General features: G+C 41.6%; 1 protein-coding gene across 1 annotated transcript; it reads left to right on the top strand.

The window, feature by feature from the left end:
* The first annotated feature begins 1948 nt into the window (after positions 1 to 1948).
* Positions 1949 to 18132, top strand: vps26c (VPS26 endosomal protein sorting factor C). The gene is made up of 8 exons (XM_079648148.1): positions 1949 to 2231; positions 4682 to 4825; positions 9157 to 9306; positions 11059 to 11139; positions 12180 to 12254; positions 12796 to 12946; positions 15421 to 15573; positions 17950 to 18132. The coding sequence occupies exons 1-8, from the start codon at positions 2175 to 2177 to the stop codon at positions 18030 to 18032; spliced, it is 894 nt and encodes a 297-aa protein (XP_079504274.1). The 5' UTR covers positions 1949 to 2174; the 3' UTR covers positions 18033 to 18132.
* Positions 18133 to 18236: the final 104 nt, after the last annotated feature.

The following is an 18236-nucleotide window of genomic DNA, read 5'->3' as shown; positions in this document are numbered from 1 at the left end:
GCTACCCTGCAGTATACAAAGTCATTCAAACTAGCTGCACCTTTACCAGCTTTGAGAACACTTTCATGATCAATCATTATAAAACATATCATATCTATTATTCTGAAATGGACCAATCTGCACAATGACTACTTTTACTGTCGCTACTTTCACTATATTTTGATGATAATACTTTTCTACTTTTACTTGAGGAACATTTTGAATGCAGGACTTTTACTGTAACAGAGTATTCCTACACTCTGGTACTATTACTTTTACTCAAGTACAAGATCTGAGTACTTCTACTTTTACTCAAGTACGAGATCTGAGTACTTCTACTTTTACTCTAGTACAAGATCTGTGTGCTTCTACTTTTACTCAAGTACAAGACCTGAGTGCTTCTACTTTTATTCAAGTACAAGACCTGAGTACTTCTACTTTTACTCAAGTACAATATATATATACTTATACCACCTCTGTTTATAGCCTATGAAAAAAACTATTAGAAATAGAAGGCTAAAGCTAACGTTAGCAGATAGTGACAATGTATGCTAGCTAGCTCAACGATTCCTTAAATAATATTGCCACAGAAAAACTTTTCAGTTCACATCACGCTCTGGCGCTCCGACAGGGAGCTCTGCTCTGAACACCTGAACGGCCCGTTCTAACAGCTGTTCACCAGCGGTCCAGTCTGTGCCACAGTGACTCCGGACGCGCAGTTAATATTAACGAACGCACCCGTAGGTAATGTAGCTCCTGAAGCTAGACCATCATCGCCGAGCAGCAGAGCCTTATTATACATCCATGAGCAGAGCCGACAGGCAGGAAGACTCGAGCACACAGCTCGCACTTCATTATAATATATAAAAAAAGAACACCATGCGTGTCATGATGGCACATAAGTAACAGCTCACGGCCGCAGATTACTCCGGGTCCCAGACCCCCTCATACCCCAAAAATATTTTTATCGCAGATCTACATGAATCACACAAACGACCTATTTTGGATTCAAAACGGCGAATTTCGCCGAAAGGTGACAAGTTTGCATCACTGCTATTTGATGTATTGTGTTTAATTAGTTTGAACTACATTTTGAATACGTTTGTAGATGATAAGAATAACAGTAATTAAGTGTATAAACAAGTGATTTTGGGTTAGTCTGACTGTGGCTGTAGAGCAGAGAGGTACCAGTTTATATGTCTTCGACCTGTATATATATTAAGGTTTGTTTTTCTTTCTATGTTGAACTGTACATCCTTGTTACGTTTTGGCTGTTAATCTTATTTATTTCCTAGTTATTTCATCGACCCTTTTTGTAACAGAGGTAATTGGATCAACTGGCAAACAATGGATTGAAAGCAAACCAGATGTATTTAATAGTAGCCTATACCCATCAGTAGAGCAGGGGCCAAATCAGTTACGAAAGTTGTTATCAAGCAACAATGGGACAGTAACACTAAAGGAAGACATTTATATAAGATACAAAGGGAAGTAGGAACAGAAAGCACTTGGGTGAGTAGTAGAAGAGAACAGAGCATTAACAGCAGGATCAAATTGGGTCACTCTTTATTAAACTCATCATTCCATCTGATTGGATAACATCCAACTGGTAATTGTGATGGTTGCCAACAATCAGAGACAATATATAATATATTTTTTAGCTGCCCGGAATATAGCAGACAAAGAGTCATTCTGAAAACTGCACTGGAACAACATAACATCAAGGACATGGATTTAAAGTCAATATTCGCAAGTAACTCAAGAAATGAAGTAAACAAGCTGATCTTCAAGTCTATCAAAAACACTGGTCTGAGGACAAGGATTTAACATGAACATTAAATAAATCAACAGTAGGTGGCGATATATGCTCCAAGTGGAAGCGATTCGCCATTAAAGCAAAGAAGAAGAAGAAGAAGAAGAAGAAGAAGAAGAAGAAGAAGAAGAAGAAGAAGAGTATCTCATCTTGTTTGACTCTTTTATTTTGAAGGGGTCGGAACATCAAGCCTTTCCGGGAACAGAGCGGAGCTGAGGTGCTGCTTTTATTCTGAAGGATACATACCGGAAGTCGTATTGTTGTTGCTGTCAAGCGTAACACAAACCGGGAGAGAAACAACATCTATATTTATATATAAAACGCGTTGTTTTCACTTCTAAGCAGTTCTTTTAAATGTCTGTCTGATGTGTAGTGGTCAGAGATGAGTGTCACTTTGGATATAAGACTAAAAAGAGCGAACAAAGTTTATCATGAAGGGGTAAGTAGCAGTCACAGTTAGCTTAGCTAGCTAACAAGCTTCTTCCACTTATGTGCTGTTTAGTTAACATTATCTGTTTGTCATGTTAGTAAAATACAGTATTGTATTAATATATTCTATAATACAACATTACAATATAACACTAGCTAGGAGGCAGCTTCCTGTGCGCACGTGACCAGCAGCTGATCAGATTGGTGTTACACTAAAATCTGTCATCCATCATATTCTAACCCTCTGAGATCAATAATAAAGAGTAACAACATTGAATATATTCCTGACAAATCCGTGGTTGAAAGTAACAAAGTACATTTAAAATTGTACAATTTTAAAGTACTATTTGATGCCTCTCTAAATACACATTTCAGGGCATTACATTGATTAGTCACTAATACAAAATGTCCATCGACTGATTCATTATGATGTATTAGGTTAAGCTCCCTGGCAGTATATAAAGAAGCCTTATTAAGATGATTTTTGTACAGATTTGAACGCAATTGGAGGCAAATTTGAAATATTGGGCTTTATAAATAACTTGGTTTATTGATTTGCTCCACTTGCAGCAGCTGCAACTATAAACAGGGATGCAAATTAGTCGCTTTTCGGCGCCTCCCGCTTTTTTAACGCTGCTTTGGGTGACTTGTGTAATTCGTGGAGAACCGAAGAGTTTTCGTTTTGGGGGGGGGGGGGGGGGGGGGGGGGGTCCGTCCGTCCTTCCGTTAGTCTGTCCGACTGACGGACAACTTCTTACTTCAAAAAAGAAGAAGAAATCTAGATCGCAAAATAATTAAACAAGCGAGTGCCTGTTTTTCCTGGCCAAGGACAGGTTCAATGAACACAACACGAGCGTAACGTGTCTTCACGTGGTTATGTCTCGTCTGAAAGGAGTGTAGACTAGAGACTAGAGTGCTTACGGAGAGCACCGGAACGCCGCTCCAGCTCTTCAAATATTGCAGTACCCATAAGGAGCCGTAAGCATGCCGCAGTGTTTGCGTGGCTGTGTCTTTAGTTGTAAGCACAGTGGCGATCTGTTGTTATTAGCATCTGGTTAGCTAGCTATGCTAATGAATTTAAAGAGCTTTTCTACAACCAGGTGGAAGAGAGCTCTCTCCTGAGAGGCTCAAAAAACCTCAGCTCAGTGATGTTAAGGCCCACCTTGATATGATCATTATAATTATTAATGAGACATAGAGACTAAATGAAAAACAGGTATAAAATACTATTTGACAGTAACAAAACAGTTGTTAAAAATAACAAGAATAGAGTTTAAAAGGGAAGTGATTTGTAAAATATCCCAAAAGAAAAATCTGCTTACAGTTCTGTTTCAAATGGGTGTTGAAAGATGTACCCATAGATCTCCTCATGTTGCTCTCAAAGTGCACCAGATTGATGCTTTTAACTACAATATTTTAAAAAAAAAGTTCTTCCCGGGGGAGCATGCCCCCGGACCCTCCTGGAGGGGGTTAGGTCCCCCCCACTTAAATCATGCTCACATGCATGCATGCGCAAGTCATGGTAAGATATCTGGATTAAGAGGTTGCTTTTTCTTTGCACAGCATGAAAGAAAGGCCAAATGAATGGGCTGTGATTTGAGTTTTTTTAAGCAGAGGTTGAGTTCAATCATTTGTACGGACCTCGGAGGATGTTGTAAAAATTGAAAGGAAAAAGGTTCCCCACCCCTGCTGTAAATAATAATAAAAATTATTAATATAAATATATTTTCCTGCTTCGAATAGTTCTCTCTTTTTTCACCATACCTGTGTTTGCATCACTGTATAAAGTTACTATAACTTGTTGCATCAATAATTACAACCCATATAAACATTACTCTGCATATTTAATACTTTAGTACTTTAATTATATTGTGATGTTTCTGTTTCTCTACTTTTCTGAGTGCTTTTAATGCGTTCTTATCATCATAGATAGATAGATAGATAGATAGATAGATAGATAGACAGACAGAGGGATATATAGATAGATACATAGATGGATAGATAGAGAGATGGATAGATAGATAAATAGATGGATGGATGGATAGAGAGATGGATAGATAGATAAATAGATGGATAGATAGATAGATAGATAGATAGATAGATAAATTGATGGATAGATAGATAGATAAATGGATGGTTAGATAGATAGATGGATGGATGGATGGATGGATAGATGGATAGATAGATAGATGGATGGATAGATAGATAGATGGATATAGATAGATAGATAGATACTTTATTGATCCCAATTTGGGAAATGTTTGCGTTGCAGCAGCATCAAAAACAAGGCAATGTGTACATAAGAGAAACTAAGACACAAGAAATTCATGTGCACCAAAAACACGTTTTTATTTTGTTTTTGCTTTTGTTTGCTTTGTACAGCCCTTTGAGGCATTTCTTGTGATTTGGGGCTATAATACATTTTGATTTGATTCGACTTCTGACCCTGTGTGTGTTTAGGAGGTGGTGGCGGGCGTCATCTTGCTGGTGTGCAAAGAGCCACTGCAGCACCACGGCGTCTCTCTGAACCTCGAGGGGCTCGTCAACCTGCAGCTGAGCTCCAAGAGCGTGGGGGTGTTCGAGGCTTTCTACAACTCTGTCAAGGTGAACTACACTCAGCATCATACAGGGGTGGTGGGACGTAACAACATACAATTACTAAAGTACTGTATTTAAGTACACATATCATGCAACTTTTCATGACTCAAATCTCAGAGTGAAGTAGTAGTTTACTCCACTACATTTATTTGTCAGCTTTGGTAAATGTACAAAGATTTTTATATATATAAAACATACCAAGACTGACATCTCCTAATGTCTTGATTGTTCCGAGTGACACCCAAAGATGTTCAATTCGCAAATATAAGGCAAAGAAAATAACCAAAGTCTTCCCATTGAGAAGCTGTTAGAAAAATATCACTGGTCCCCGGCTTGAGCTTCAATCTCAGGATCCATGTATCTGTGATCCTCTCCAGAATGGAAGTAGTCATCACATACAGAGCATCAACTAGTTCCTGAACAGTGTCCTTCACATGCTGATATCCAAGAGAGGGAGTTACACAGTCACCAGATGGAGGAATAGAAAGCAGTATTCAATGTTTACTTCAGATTAGCTCCACGTCAGAAATGATCATGCTTGTCATATGTCTCTCTCCATAGAGCAGGGGTAGGCAAGTAAGTTTGGCCGTGGACCAATTTTTTTCTGAGCCACAAGATGGCGGGCCAGAACATAATCAAAGCCTAATTCAAGGAATTTATTTTGGTAATAGGGCGCAGCGCCCCTGTTCCCCGGTTCAGAAAAAACTCTGATATTGCTGATGACCCTCCCCATCAACACTCTGACGCGCAGTCAGATCCGCTGATTGGTTCACTGATGATATAGGCGCCCAATCCAGAGCCTCTGGCTAGACCCGCCCAAAGGGAGACTCGTCCTCTCTAGCCCCATTTCAGTCCCATGTTAAAAGCCAGGGCTATTATCTGTATTTTAACAGACTTATCTTTTAAATTGAGGTGTATTTATTGTTCTCTTCAAAGTTTATTTTTCTCTGAAATCTTAGGGAGGATGGTCCTCCCTTTCCTCAATGGACAAGCCTCCACTGAGTAGAGTTATTAACTAGTTAGCATTGTTATTTAACATACTTTTATTGTCAAGTATTGTCAAGTTCTCTGGGTTTTTGGCATTTATTTGAGTGTTTGCCCACATTTGAGAGTCTTGAGGGGCAACAGAGGAATCGAATCCTTTTTCCTTTTCTTTATTTCAACTTTTCAAAGACACATTAAGATTCTTTCAGGTTGAAAACCTTTAAAAAAAAAAAAAATTACAGCATGTTTTGCTTTGCAATTTAATATATTATAACCTAAATTAATCAGTAACCAAGTATTTTACTCAAACTAAATGTATTTAATAATTAAATAAGTACTTTAATTGACCTGCTTCCCCACAACCACACATTCGCCTTATGTGACCCGCTCTATCGAAATCAGTCGGGAGTCGCAACGACTCATTTCAAAATAAACGTGGATTTGCGTAAAAAAATAGTTTCTCGGGGTTCGGGTGTTTTGTTTGATTTAAATAAACAAAGTATTGGCTTTCAGAATATGAAACTTGTATTTCCAAAATCACACGATAAATACATGTTTGAAGCTTGTAAAGGGAAGATGACAGCTCTCCCTCGCGCTCTGCTCTTCCGCAGCGCCGCCCCCCCTCCCTCCGCTGACATTATGAATGTAGGCATATAGTAGGCTAATCATAGATAACACGGCAGGGTCCGTTACAGTTTGTTTTCATCTGATTTCAATTAAACAAAGTCTTGGCTTTCAGAATATTAAACTTATTTCGGCAAATTCAGATGATAAATACAGGTTTGAAGCTTGTGACGGCATAATTACAATCGGAGAACAGAGTAACTTGACGTCACAGCAGGCATAACAACAGCCGGTGTTTCTTGTGAGTGTTTTCCCTGGGAAAGTTGAGGGTGAAAACAGGGCATTTAAAGAGTACTGGATGCGTTCATCCTACCTGGTCCATCAATGCAAAGCTATTGTGTCTTATCTGAAATGACGTTGTGGCTGCTTGCAAAGAATACAATATTAAGCGGCACCACGAGACGAAGCATGACACCTTCAAAGTGGCCTTTCCACCCAAGACAGAGGCACGAAAGCGCAAGATTGGAGCACTGACAGCAGGTTATGCGCACAGCAGCTGGATCCTGGTGCGAGGCCTCACAGCCCAACAGAAAGTGACAACTGCGTCCCTAAAGGCGTTGCGGGTGCTCGCAAAGCACAACCGGCCATTCACTGACGCAGAGGTTTTCAAGGAGGTGATGGTGACCGTTTTGGAGGAAATGGCCACCGTCAAGTCCAGTCAGTGTACGTACACTAAAATCACAGGCACTGGGACAAGTGACAGAGCTGATGGTGGACTTCATCAAGCAGCTACGGGCCAACTTCACGTCAAGGTTTGAGGACTACTCCATCCCAAAAGACATCATTGCCTTTGTACGCGATCCTCTCACAGTCCAACCAAGTGGAGACTTCACCTCCCAGGCGAAACAAATGATCCCCTCCTGAGACGAGGCTGCATTAGAAATGGAGCTAATTGATTTTCAAACAAGCTCCCTGTTCAGCGATGCGCTCAGAAGTGCGGAGTCTGTGAGTTCCTTTTGGGTGGGAAGCTCAGAGGACTATAGCACGATCAAGAGACTCACATTTTATGTGCTCACAATGTTCCCTTCCACCTATACATGCAAGTCGTCCTTTTCTTCAATGAATGCGATAAAGACGCACGAGAGGAATCCATTGACGCATAAAAACCTTGAGAACTGCGTCCATATCACCAGATATCCAAAAAATAGCGACCGATGGGAGATGTCAGTTTTCACATTAAGTCAGTACCAAGCCTGTCGTAATTGTATTTAATAGCCTAATTATATTTTCTCTATTCGGACATTATAGCCTATATGTGCGACTGTCGGTCCGATGTTGTAAAAAAAAATATATATATATTTTTTTATTTTATTCTCAAAATTACGGGCCACATATTATTGCTGGCGGGCCAACAATGGCCCGCGGGCCGCCTGTTGCCGACCCATGCCATAGAGGCTGAATCATCATGTTAATCACATAGCTATCATATGCCTCAAACAGTCCTGGGGGGTATACTACGAAGCTGGTTCAACCTAACCTGGATATGTTTGAGTTAGCCGGTTGGCCTAATCCAAAACATACGCGCTCTAGCTAAACTGTACTACGACGCGGGTTATCAAGTGGATAACTCAAGCCAGCCGTGTCCTATCTAGTTAGGAGCGCGTTCACATGAAAGGGGTGGTATTTGTAGCATTCGACCAATCACAAACATGGACAAGCGTACTGACAGCGCAGCGTCATACTTCCTGAATGAAAAGTCAACTATATAATTAGACAAATATGAAGACGTTAAACTTTAAACATCCATGACTTAAACACTTTATCCAGGATAAAAGCCACATAGCTGCACCTGCAAGGTGAATACAGCTGGTAAAAGAAAAAGTGTTTGAATGCGTACATTAACAGGTTTATGATATCACTGCCCCGTCTGAGACACGATCTGACTTTAATTACATTTGACTCGAGTGTTTCGTCAACTTAATGTGTTGCTTAAAATAATACTTCTGCATACAGTATGAGACACTGTGAGTGTTGCACGGCCAGATACGGCTCAGCTGACTCAGATAAGGAAATATATGATACATTATGATGTGATATGCCGCGGACTGTACTTAATGTTACTCTGATCCGGTTACTTATGTTGTGGCAGATATTTAATTAAGTTTTCTTAACGCTAATGTTTAGTCAGATTGCTCTGAAGATGGGAGGTGATATTCTATTAATGTTCACGTTCACACAGTCTGTGATTTTTGCCGGCCGTCTTTCCTGCAACGGCAGCTTTTCTGTATTTCCTTTCTCCTGTAATATGAGTTGATCGCTTTACTCCGCACACTGAGCTCTGATTGGTCAGCAGGCAGTGCTTTCACTGAGTTGATCTCTTAGCCTGCAACCTAACCTGCTCCCGACCAGGTTAGCCGCACAGCGTAAGTTACCATGGAGATCTAGCCCGCTAAAAAGAGAACCAGCTTCGTAGGACCGGAAACCCCGAGTTTTCCCTGAAGTTAGCCGGCTAAGCGAAAATCCTGCTTCGTAGTATACCCCCCTGATGCTCTTCTAGGTAATCACACATCCTGTCATGTTCACAGCTACAGTTGGGATACCTTTGTTATCCTGTTACTCTGATATTGGAAGAGGACATTCAGTATTTTCCCATTGAGAAGTTTTAACCAGATCATTGTGTTACAAGTTTCCTAGGATCAACACTGCAACATTCCCTGACATGATATTGATGTTAAATGTCTGCACTTCAGTCTGTAACCTGTTGTCAATATGCTTCTCACTTCCTGCAGCCCATCCAGCTGATCAGCAGCAACATTGAGGTGGCCAAGGCAGGAAAGATCCCGGGAGGAAAGACTGAGATCCCGTTTGAGTTCCCCCTGAACACAAAGGGCAACAAAGTTCTGTATGAGACATACCACGGCGTCTTCGTCAACATTCAGGTGAGAGAGGGACACAGGTGGCAAAAGTACACACATCCTTTACTCAAGTAGAAGTACAGATACTAGTGTTTAAAAATACTCTGGTAAAAGTAGAAGTACTGACTAAACTTCTTTACTCAAGTAAAAGTAAAGAGGCTTTGAAATGTACTTCAGTAAAAAGTACCCATAACTAGCAGCTGTTTTAAAGAGTACCTGACCTCCCTTTATATTAATAGAACAATAATGTCATTGTTAGCTAATGAATGTTTCCATGCTGAACAACGGCAACATGACAACGTTTCCATTGGTCCCTCTTCTTTAGAGAAGAGCAGGAAATGATGGATACACGGATCGTGTTCAAATCAATAGGCACGCAATGACTCTAAATAATAATGATCACGCCACCAAACACACATTCAGACTAAAGGAACCAGCCTGTTTGGGAAATGTAAGAAGTAGAAAGTACAGGTATTTGGGTTCAACATGTAAGAAGTAGAAAGTACAGGTATTTGAGTTCAAAGTGTAAGAAGTAGAAAGTACAGGTATTTTGGTTCAAAGTGTAAGAAGTAGAAAGTACAGGTATTTGGGTTCAACATGTGAGAAGTAGAAAGTACAGGTATTTGAGTTCAAAGTGTAAGAAGTAGAAAGTACAGGTATTTGGGTTCAAAGTGTAAGAAGTAGAAAGTACAGGTATTTGGGTTCAACATGTAAGAAGTAGAAAGTACAGGTATTTGGGTTCAACATGTAAGAAGTAGAAAGTACAGGTATTTGGGTTCAACATGTGAGAAGTAGAAAGTACAGGTATTAGGGTTCAACATGTAAGAAGTAGAAAGTACAGGTATTTGGGTTCAACATGTAAGAAGTAGAAAGTACAGGTATTTGGGTTCAACATGTGAGAAGTAGAAAGTACAGGTATTAGGGTTCAACATGTAAGAAGTAGAAAGTACAGGTATTTGAGTTCAACATGTAAGAAGTAGAAAGTACAGGTATTTGGGTTCAACATGTGAGAAGTAGAAAGTACAGGTATTTGAGTTCAAAGTGTAAGAAGTAGAAAGTACAGGTATTTGGGTTCAAAGTGTAAGAAGTAGAAAGTACAGGTATTTGGGTTCAACATGTAAGAAGTAGAAAGTACAGGTATTTGGGTTCAAAGTGTAAGAAGTAGAAAGTACAGGTATTTGGGTTCAACATGTGAGAAGTAGAAAGTACAGGTATTAGGGTTCAACATGTAAGAAGTAGAAAGTACAGGTATTTGGGTTCAACATGTAAGAAGTAGAAAGTACAGGTATTTGGGTTCAACATGTGAGAAGTAGAAAGTACAGGTATTAGGGTTCAACATGTAAGAAGTAGAAAGTACAGGTATTTGGGTTCAACATGTAAGAAGTAGAAAGTACAGGTATTAGGGTTCAACATGTAAGAAGTAGAAAGTACAGGTATTTGGGTTCAACATGTAAGAAGTAGAAAGTACAGGTATTTGTGTTCAACATGTAAGAAGTAGAAAGTACAGGTATTTGGGTTCAAAATGTAAGAAGTCAAAGTAAAAAGTCGTCAGGAAAAAGTCGTAGTGGAGTAAAGTACTGATACCAGAAACATATACCTAAGTACATTAACAAAGTATTTGTACTCCACTACTTCCCACCTCTGGAGAGGGACAAAGAGTTTGTATGTGATGCCACAAGAGCTCAACTAGAATACCTTATAAGTGTTTTAGTCCCAAAAAGATGTGGGTACATATCAAATGTCCTGTCAGTTAACCCTCTCTTTTCCTCTCCTCAGTACACGCTGCGCTGCGACATGAAGCGCTCGCTGCTGGCCAAAGACCTGAGCCGGAGCTGTGAGTTCATCGTTCACTCGCAGGTCAGTGGCTCACATCGAAGCAGATAAAGACTCAGGGGATGGTAATGAGACAGATATTAGATTAAAATACCTCTGATAAAGGGTCAAAGTGTTTATATATTATGCTAATCATCTACATCTCAGAGGCAAATATGAAACTCTTGACTGCATTACATTTGTTTGGTAGCTTAAATTAATATTTGTTTACATTAAAGGTCCCATGTCATGACCATTTCTACTGATCATAATTCCATTGTTGAGGTCTACTAAAATAAATTGATATTGTGCAATTTTCCAAACTCACATTTGTTTCTCAAACAGCATCTCTGTATAGTATGTGTATTCACTCTCTGTCCTGCACGGCTTGTTGGAGCTCCTGCCCCCCCCTCCCTGTGAGCCCAGTGGCTGTCTGCGAGACAGCGAGACACAGCAAAACCCAGCCCGAATCACAAACACACCCGCAGCCTGGCTGGGAGCTTGTGTGTGTGCCCAGGCTGAGTTCCGCGGTGTCTCGCTGTCTCTCTGTCTCGCCGACCCCACACCAGTGAGCCAGCTCACAGTGTCCTGCGCCTCGCAACGTCCCGCCAAGTGTGTGTGTGTGTGTGTGAGGAAGTCCGCGGATTGGTCCAAACGTAACGGCTCCGCGGACGTAATGTCACGTCACTATACCCGAAACACGTCACTCTACCCAAGAAGTAAACAATGGAAAAAGAGAAATCCCCAACGAGGCGTTCTGAGGCAGCATAGACAGGTCTTTTCTGTGTTAGAGTTTTACTCGCTACAGGGTGTACTTTGAGGGTTTGTGACTCTGCAGACCGTTTACATGCAGAAAAACCTTCATAACACACAAGGGGACGGGTAATAACCGGAAAAGCATGACATGGGACCTTTAACACATACAGTATGAAAGTGCTATACTCTTATTCTACCCAGAAGTAAGCCAAGTATCTAAAATAAGCTCCATGGTAATAAACTACAGTATTAGCTTGCAGAACGTAACTCAGTGAAACTCAGAGGAGATGTTAGCCGTGTTGATGAACCGTGTTTAATGTTTTCCTCAGCCTCAGAAAGCTAAAGTTGTCCCGACGCCGGTGAACTTCACCATCACTCCAGACACCCTGCAGAACTCCAGAGAGGTGAGCAACAGCTTACAATGTACTGATTGACTCATTGTGTTTTATCATTTGAACACCACTTTATGTCACGTTTTGTGTGACATTATTTAATACTTTTTGGGAGGAATTTTTACAATTTCTCTCATGCTTTTTATTTGACAGACTTTTCTTGTCATTCTAGATTATTTTTCAACGCTATTTTTATGATACTTTTATATACTGCATGCTATACATACTATAAGGCGTAGTATAATATGTCTTCTTTTTTGACATTCATTTCGACAAACCACACTTATTTATGGCATTCTTTACTTCACCTTTACCTCTGATATTTCTTTATGTTAATTGTAACCTTTTTGTATTACCATTCGTTGACGTTTTACACACTTTTTCATTGCACATTACACTCTTTTAATAGCATACTATCTAGAATAGTTACATTCCTTGGTTGTTTAAATTGCTTGACATAAGTCTGAACAAAGTAACTTCGATCTCTCTGTCTCTACACACAAACTGAAAGATTGACAATAAAGTTGACTTTGACTTTGCTTCCTGCCCTCAGAGGAGTGCCTTGCCAAAGTTCCTGGTCAGAGGGAGGCTAGATGCCACCAACTGTGTGATCAGCCAGCCGCTGACCGGAGAGCTGGTGGTGGAGAACTCTGACGTCCCCATAAAGAGCATCGAGCTGCAGCTGGTGAGGGTGGAGACCTGCGGTGAGTTCAGAGTTCATAGTTCTGTTCTCTAACGGCACGGCTAATGGGTTTTTCTATGGGTCCTATGTCTCTTCTTAACCCCTTTTCCTTAACCTCAAGATTCAAGTTTCAAGGCTTTTATTGTCATTCGTACATAGCTACAGTGTAGTTATGTCGATGCCAATCTGAGGTCCCAGGCTCCTCCAACAGTGCAACACAATAAAACAGATAAAATAGTGCAAATAAATGCAATAAAATACAATAGAAGTAGTGCCATAAGAGTCTACAAGTGATACATCATTTGAAAGTTACAACCAGGTGAATGTTATGGATGTGAAAGTTCAGGTGTTTAACAGTCTAATGGCCTGTGGGATGAAACTGTCCCTGAGTCTGGTGGTTTTAGACCGGATAGTAAAACAAACCTTGGGGTTATAAGGAAATAAGTGACGGAGAATTCATCAGGACTACGAAAAAGAGACCGCATTCACTGGGGGACGTAATACAATATTCTGTAGCTGGTCAACAAAAGCACATTTAGATCATTTGCCCCATTCGAGCTTATGATGCTGTTTCATGCTAGCTTTATGATCGTGGGTAACTCTGAAAAATATATAACTTAATAACCAGGGTTTGAATTGAAATTAAAAAAGCAAAGTGAAAGGGAACGGTTGCTCGCACTCACCCCTGTCTCCACTTGAATATATTTTATGCGTAACCTGTAAGGCCAGATCATCTAGTGCGGTTCATATCACCATTACAAAATGTTGAATTAAATAAGAAGACTTAAAGAGCATCTTGCAGGGTTTTTTTTTTTCTACATTTATGCTTAAACTTGCTTGAAAATTACAATTCAAAAAAGTGAATGTAGGATTTGATATGTTTTACGAGACATAACGGCAGGAATTCAGAGGGAAAGGAGCAATTTTGAGCTCTGCTCTTAAAAACGGCTTTTTTTTAAGGTCATACGTCAAACGCGTCATATTACATCACAAAGGGGACACATCTCCGCTCTCTGACCGCGGGTATAGTAGAGTTGCGTTGAGTTGAGCGGTTGTGTTTTAGTGAGCTGGTATTTTTTGGTAGTTTTACATTGTATTTCACCATTTGTAATCATGGTGCAGTTTTGTGTTTGTGCAGGTTGCAAACATACCAGCCTGTCAGGACATCGAGTCCACAGTAAAAAGGACCGGAGCTAGCGTTCGTTCCTGGGTGCGTTGTGCATCCACCTCCCAGCAGCACATACTCTCCACAGCTTTATCAGGAAACCGTATTACTTCTCTCTCCCCCCCTTCGCTGCTCTCTCTCTCTCCCCTCTCCGGTACACGGCACCGTAAGACATTGCATTAGGTAACGCTGTGGTGGCTGTACTGCTCCAGCCGTCTCCTTTGTGTTTGTTTTTTTCCCCCTGTCTGTGCTGTTTGTGTGTGCGTGGTGGCTGTCACTCCTGGCTCCCGGCTCAACCTCCACTCACCTGCTGCAATCAGCTGTGCACCCTCCCCGACTACACACCTGCTTTCCATCAAGCCATTTACAACGGCATATCAACGGAGGCTCCACAACCTTTCTCCGCCAGATCGTGAAGTATCAGCCGTATCTCGCGTCTCTCCTCCGGTACACAGCACTGTAGTGTGGAGTTGCATTAGGTAACGCGAGATACGGCTGATACTTGCGCATTAGTTTCTGTTATGGATCAGTATCAACAGTCCTGCCAGTAACGTTACTATATTATCAATGCTACTTTAGTTATAGCCTGATATATGATAGCTAACTTCACAATGTTGTGATCTGACGTTAGCTAACATTCTGTAGCTAACGCCGGTCCCTCACCAAGATAGCTGCCCAGTTCTCCACTGGCTGCTCCTGGTCTCTTGGACGCCTAGCAGGCTCATAATTATAAGGTTGTGGTCCGTCATATGCATTCGAATATTCATGTTCAACTTCTTCTGAGTCGAAACTAGCATTGGGACCCATGTTTATTAATACGTTACACCGGCCGCTCTCCCCCTAGTGTCCCCCGTGTTACGTCACACGTGGGAGGTCATGTGCCGAGGCTTTTTTATGCGGAAGTGAACATTTCTTACCAAAACGACGCCAGATGTCACCGTAGTGTATATTTCTGTATATTTTTTTGAAAATCTAGTGTATTCATCATTTTCCTACACATTTATTCACAGGTGTCTTTAACCTGGAAGTTGCTCTTTAAGTAACCCCCACAACTCAGTATTCACCGCGAAATATTGACTCTATATGATCAGTGTACAGTAATGAGTGTAACGTTTATAGTTCGCCTTTTTGTAAGTGTTGAAATAAGCAAATTAAGCCATAAGATAACTTTAAATGTCGCGGCAGCCTTTCCTCCTGCATTTCGTAGAGGATGTTTTGTTTTAGTATACCCTTTGCTAAAGGAAACAATAAAGCACCTTCAGTAGACAAATCTTGATCAACTTTAAAGGAAAATTGCATAATTTTAGAGATTGGATGTCCGGTGTGTTCAGGTTGTGCTGAAGGTTACGCCAGAGACGCCACGGAGATCCAGAACATCCAGATCGCTGAAGGCGACGTGTGCCACGGCCTCCCCATCCCGATCTACATGGTGTTCCCCCGCCTCTTCATCTGCCCCACGCTGGAGACCACCAACTTCAAAGTCGGTCAGTGAAGTTGAGCTGCTTTACGATACGATACGATAACGATAATACTTTAATGGTCAGATCAAGTCCGAAATGTGACTTGCATCACAGCAGCTACATCTGTAACATCAACATAGACACATATCAGGACACAGTACATGAAAAACAAACATTTAACGTAAAAGCACAATCACTGAGAGGAAACATGCGCAAAGACCCTTCAGCGTGCATTTGATCTGGGATTCTGCTCTGTAGATCCAAACAGTGGTGGAAGTCAAATACTATAAACGCAAATTCATCCATTAAACTGCTTCTTTGACACAGCTGCTTCTTTATGAGTTAAAAAAAATACCCCCTTTGATGAGTACTAGGTCCGGCTGTGGCTCAGTCATACATCATTCACACCAACGCAACTCCGGTTCAAGCTCCGTGCTAGAGCTTTTCAGGTTCAGAACCGGTTCTTCGGTTTAGCTCCGGCTCTTTTCACACCGCCCAGAGTCCGACTGGTGCTGCGTCATTGCGTCATCGCTTGCGTCATGACGTAACCGTTTGCATGCCTGCTTCATAAAGCCAAACCGCGAGGAAACCCCTCATAGCTGACACCGACAACAACATCAATGGCTGATTGTGCTCCAGCTTCCTCTGTACCTCTTCAGAAGACCAGATTCCCAGTAGGTAGCTGGTCTCTTCAGTGGACCACTGCTGCTTGTTAAGTTTCTCCATCGTTGTGTACAAACTGGATAAAACGCGGGCTTTTTGTTGTTGTCCCCTGCCCTGCCTCGACGTAATCGTGACGTATGTGGTGCTTTTGCTCTGGCCGGACAATTTGTTGGTGCTTGAAACGAACCGGATTCCGGAGCTAATGCCCCTTTCACACCAACGCGTTTTCAGGGCCGGTTCGGAGCTAGAGCCAAAAAAGTACCGTTTTTTCCTGTTCACACCGCAGCGGCGCCGCCTCTTGGCTCCGGAATCTGGTTCGTTTCCAGCACCAAAAAATTGTCGGTCTAGAAGCAAGATTCCGGAGCTAAGAGGTGGCGCCGCTCACGTCTCTCTTACATCGAGGCGTGCAGGAAACTAAACCCACCTCCCCTGAACATGGGTTGACTGAAGAGTCTCATCATGCCTGCCTACAAGCAGTCGCGCTGAGCAAAGTGACTAGAAGGCAACCACACATTTATAAGAAAAAAAACCACACTTTATAAAGTCAGGCAACACTAACCAGGCTTCGTGTGATTCTGTTTATTTGTACCTTACTTTGACCGTCCGTTCGCTGTTACTGATCATTGTGGAGAGCAGGCAGACGTTTTGTTTTTTATTATAGCAGCTATCGGATGGAATCAATACATGGGCTGCACAGGTTGTCATGTCCGACTATCACAACTAGAATCATAATGAAAAATACGCCGGTAAAATGTGCCTGTAGAAAACGGCTTATGCCACAATAGGATAGCAACAACAAGTAGTCAGTTTACCTTTGGTTGCTATGCTAACATCACCCATTTTATACCAGAGACACTTTAATAACAGCGTTGTGATGCCAAACAGCGTCAATTCAGACTGACACACATTCAGTTATGGGGAATTGGGGATATGTATCAGCTGCTTTTGTGACAGTCAGACAGTGAATACTTTAGAGCGGCCGCTGCAGTGTGAGCTAACCCGGAGCTAACAGGAGAATAAACTCCCGTGGAAGAGCAGCACTGCAGCTGTCGGTAAATGCCGCTGAAACACATTAATAAACAATGAAGCACGGCACTCTGGAGAAAAGTATAAGATTGGAGAAGTCGTTATTTCATTTAATCTGGCGAAGCCATATTAATTAAATCAATTAATATGATTAAAAGCAACACGATCGTCAACCCGACGCAGTCCCCCGTTGTTGTTGTTGTTGTTGTTGTTGTTGTTGTAGTAGTGAGCGCCGTAACACCGTTCGGGAGCGAATCAGTGATGTAAACGGTGACGTCATGACGCAGCAGCTGCAGAACCAGTCGGGCTCTGGGCTGTGTGAACAAAACGGGAGCAGAAAAGGGAAACCGGAGCTGAACCAGAAAAGCTCTAGCACGGAGCTAGAACGGGAAAAGCGCTGGTGTGAAAGCCACATGAGAGGCTGCTCCAAGCTTTTCAAGCTCCAGCACCAAACCGCCCCTGAAACACCGTTGGTGTGAATGAGGTATCAGTAGGGGCTTGTACTGGGAGCCGTAGGGTCGCCAGTTCAAGTCCCCGACCAGACCTAAATATGGAGTGTGGACTGCTACTTGGAGAGGTCCCAGTTCACCTCCTGCCCTGCCGTGGAGCCACATACTATATATATGTAGTATGACTTTTACATTTTATTTTTCTCACACACTATGAGGTGCCCACATTTATTTGTAACTAAATAATGTTCTGTCCTTTCAGAGTTTGAGGTGAACGTGGTGATGGTGCTTCACGATGATCACCTGATCACAGAGAACTTTCCCCTGAAGCTCTGCAGAGTCTGAAGTCTACACAGCTCCTCTAATGAAGATCACTATCTGATTTCCTGTCATTAATATACATGAATGTGACCAAAAGTGTTAAATAAAGATGTTTTCTAATGTTGTATGTCTCAGTTTGATAGATGTCTAATTTTTCTGAAAGTAAATCATAGGAAGTTTGAGTTTTTACATCATGATGGATCCGTACTTTGACTATTAATAGTTATG

This window comes from Notothenia rossii, assembly GCF_949606895.1.
Source record: "Notothenia rossii genome assembly, chromosome: 9".
NCBI classification, from domain to species: Eukaryota; Metazoa; Chordata; class Actinopteri; order Perciformes; family Nototheniidae; genus Notothenia; species Notothenia rossii.
Note: the sequence above shows the minus strand (reverse complement) of the source record. Positions and strands in the feature narration are given on the sequence as shown.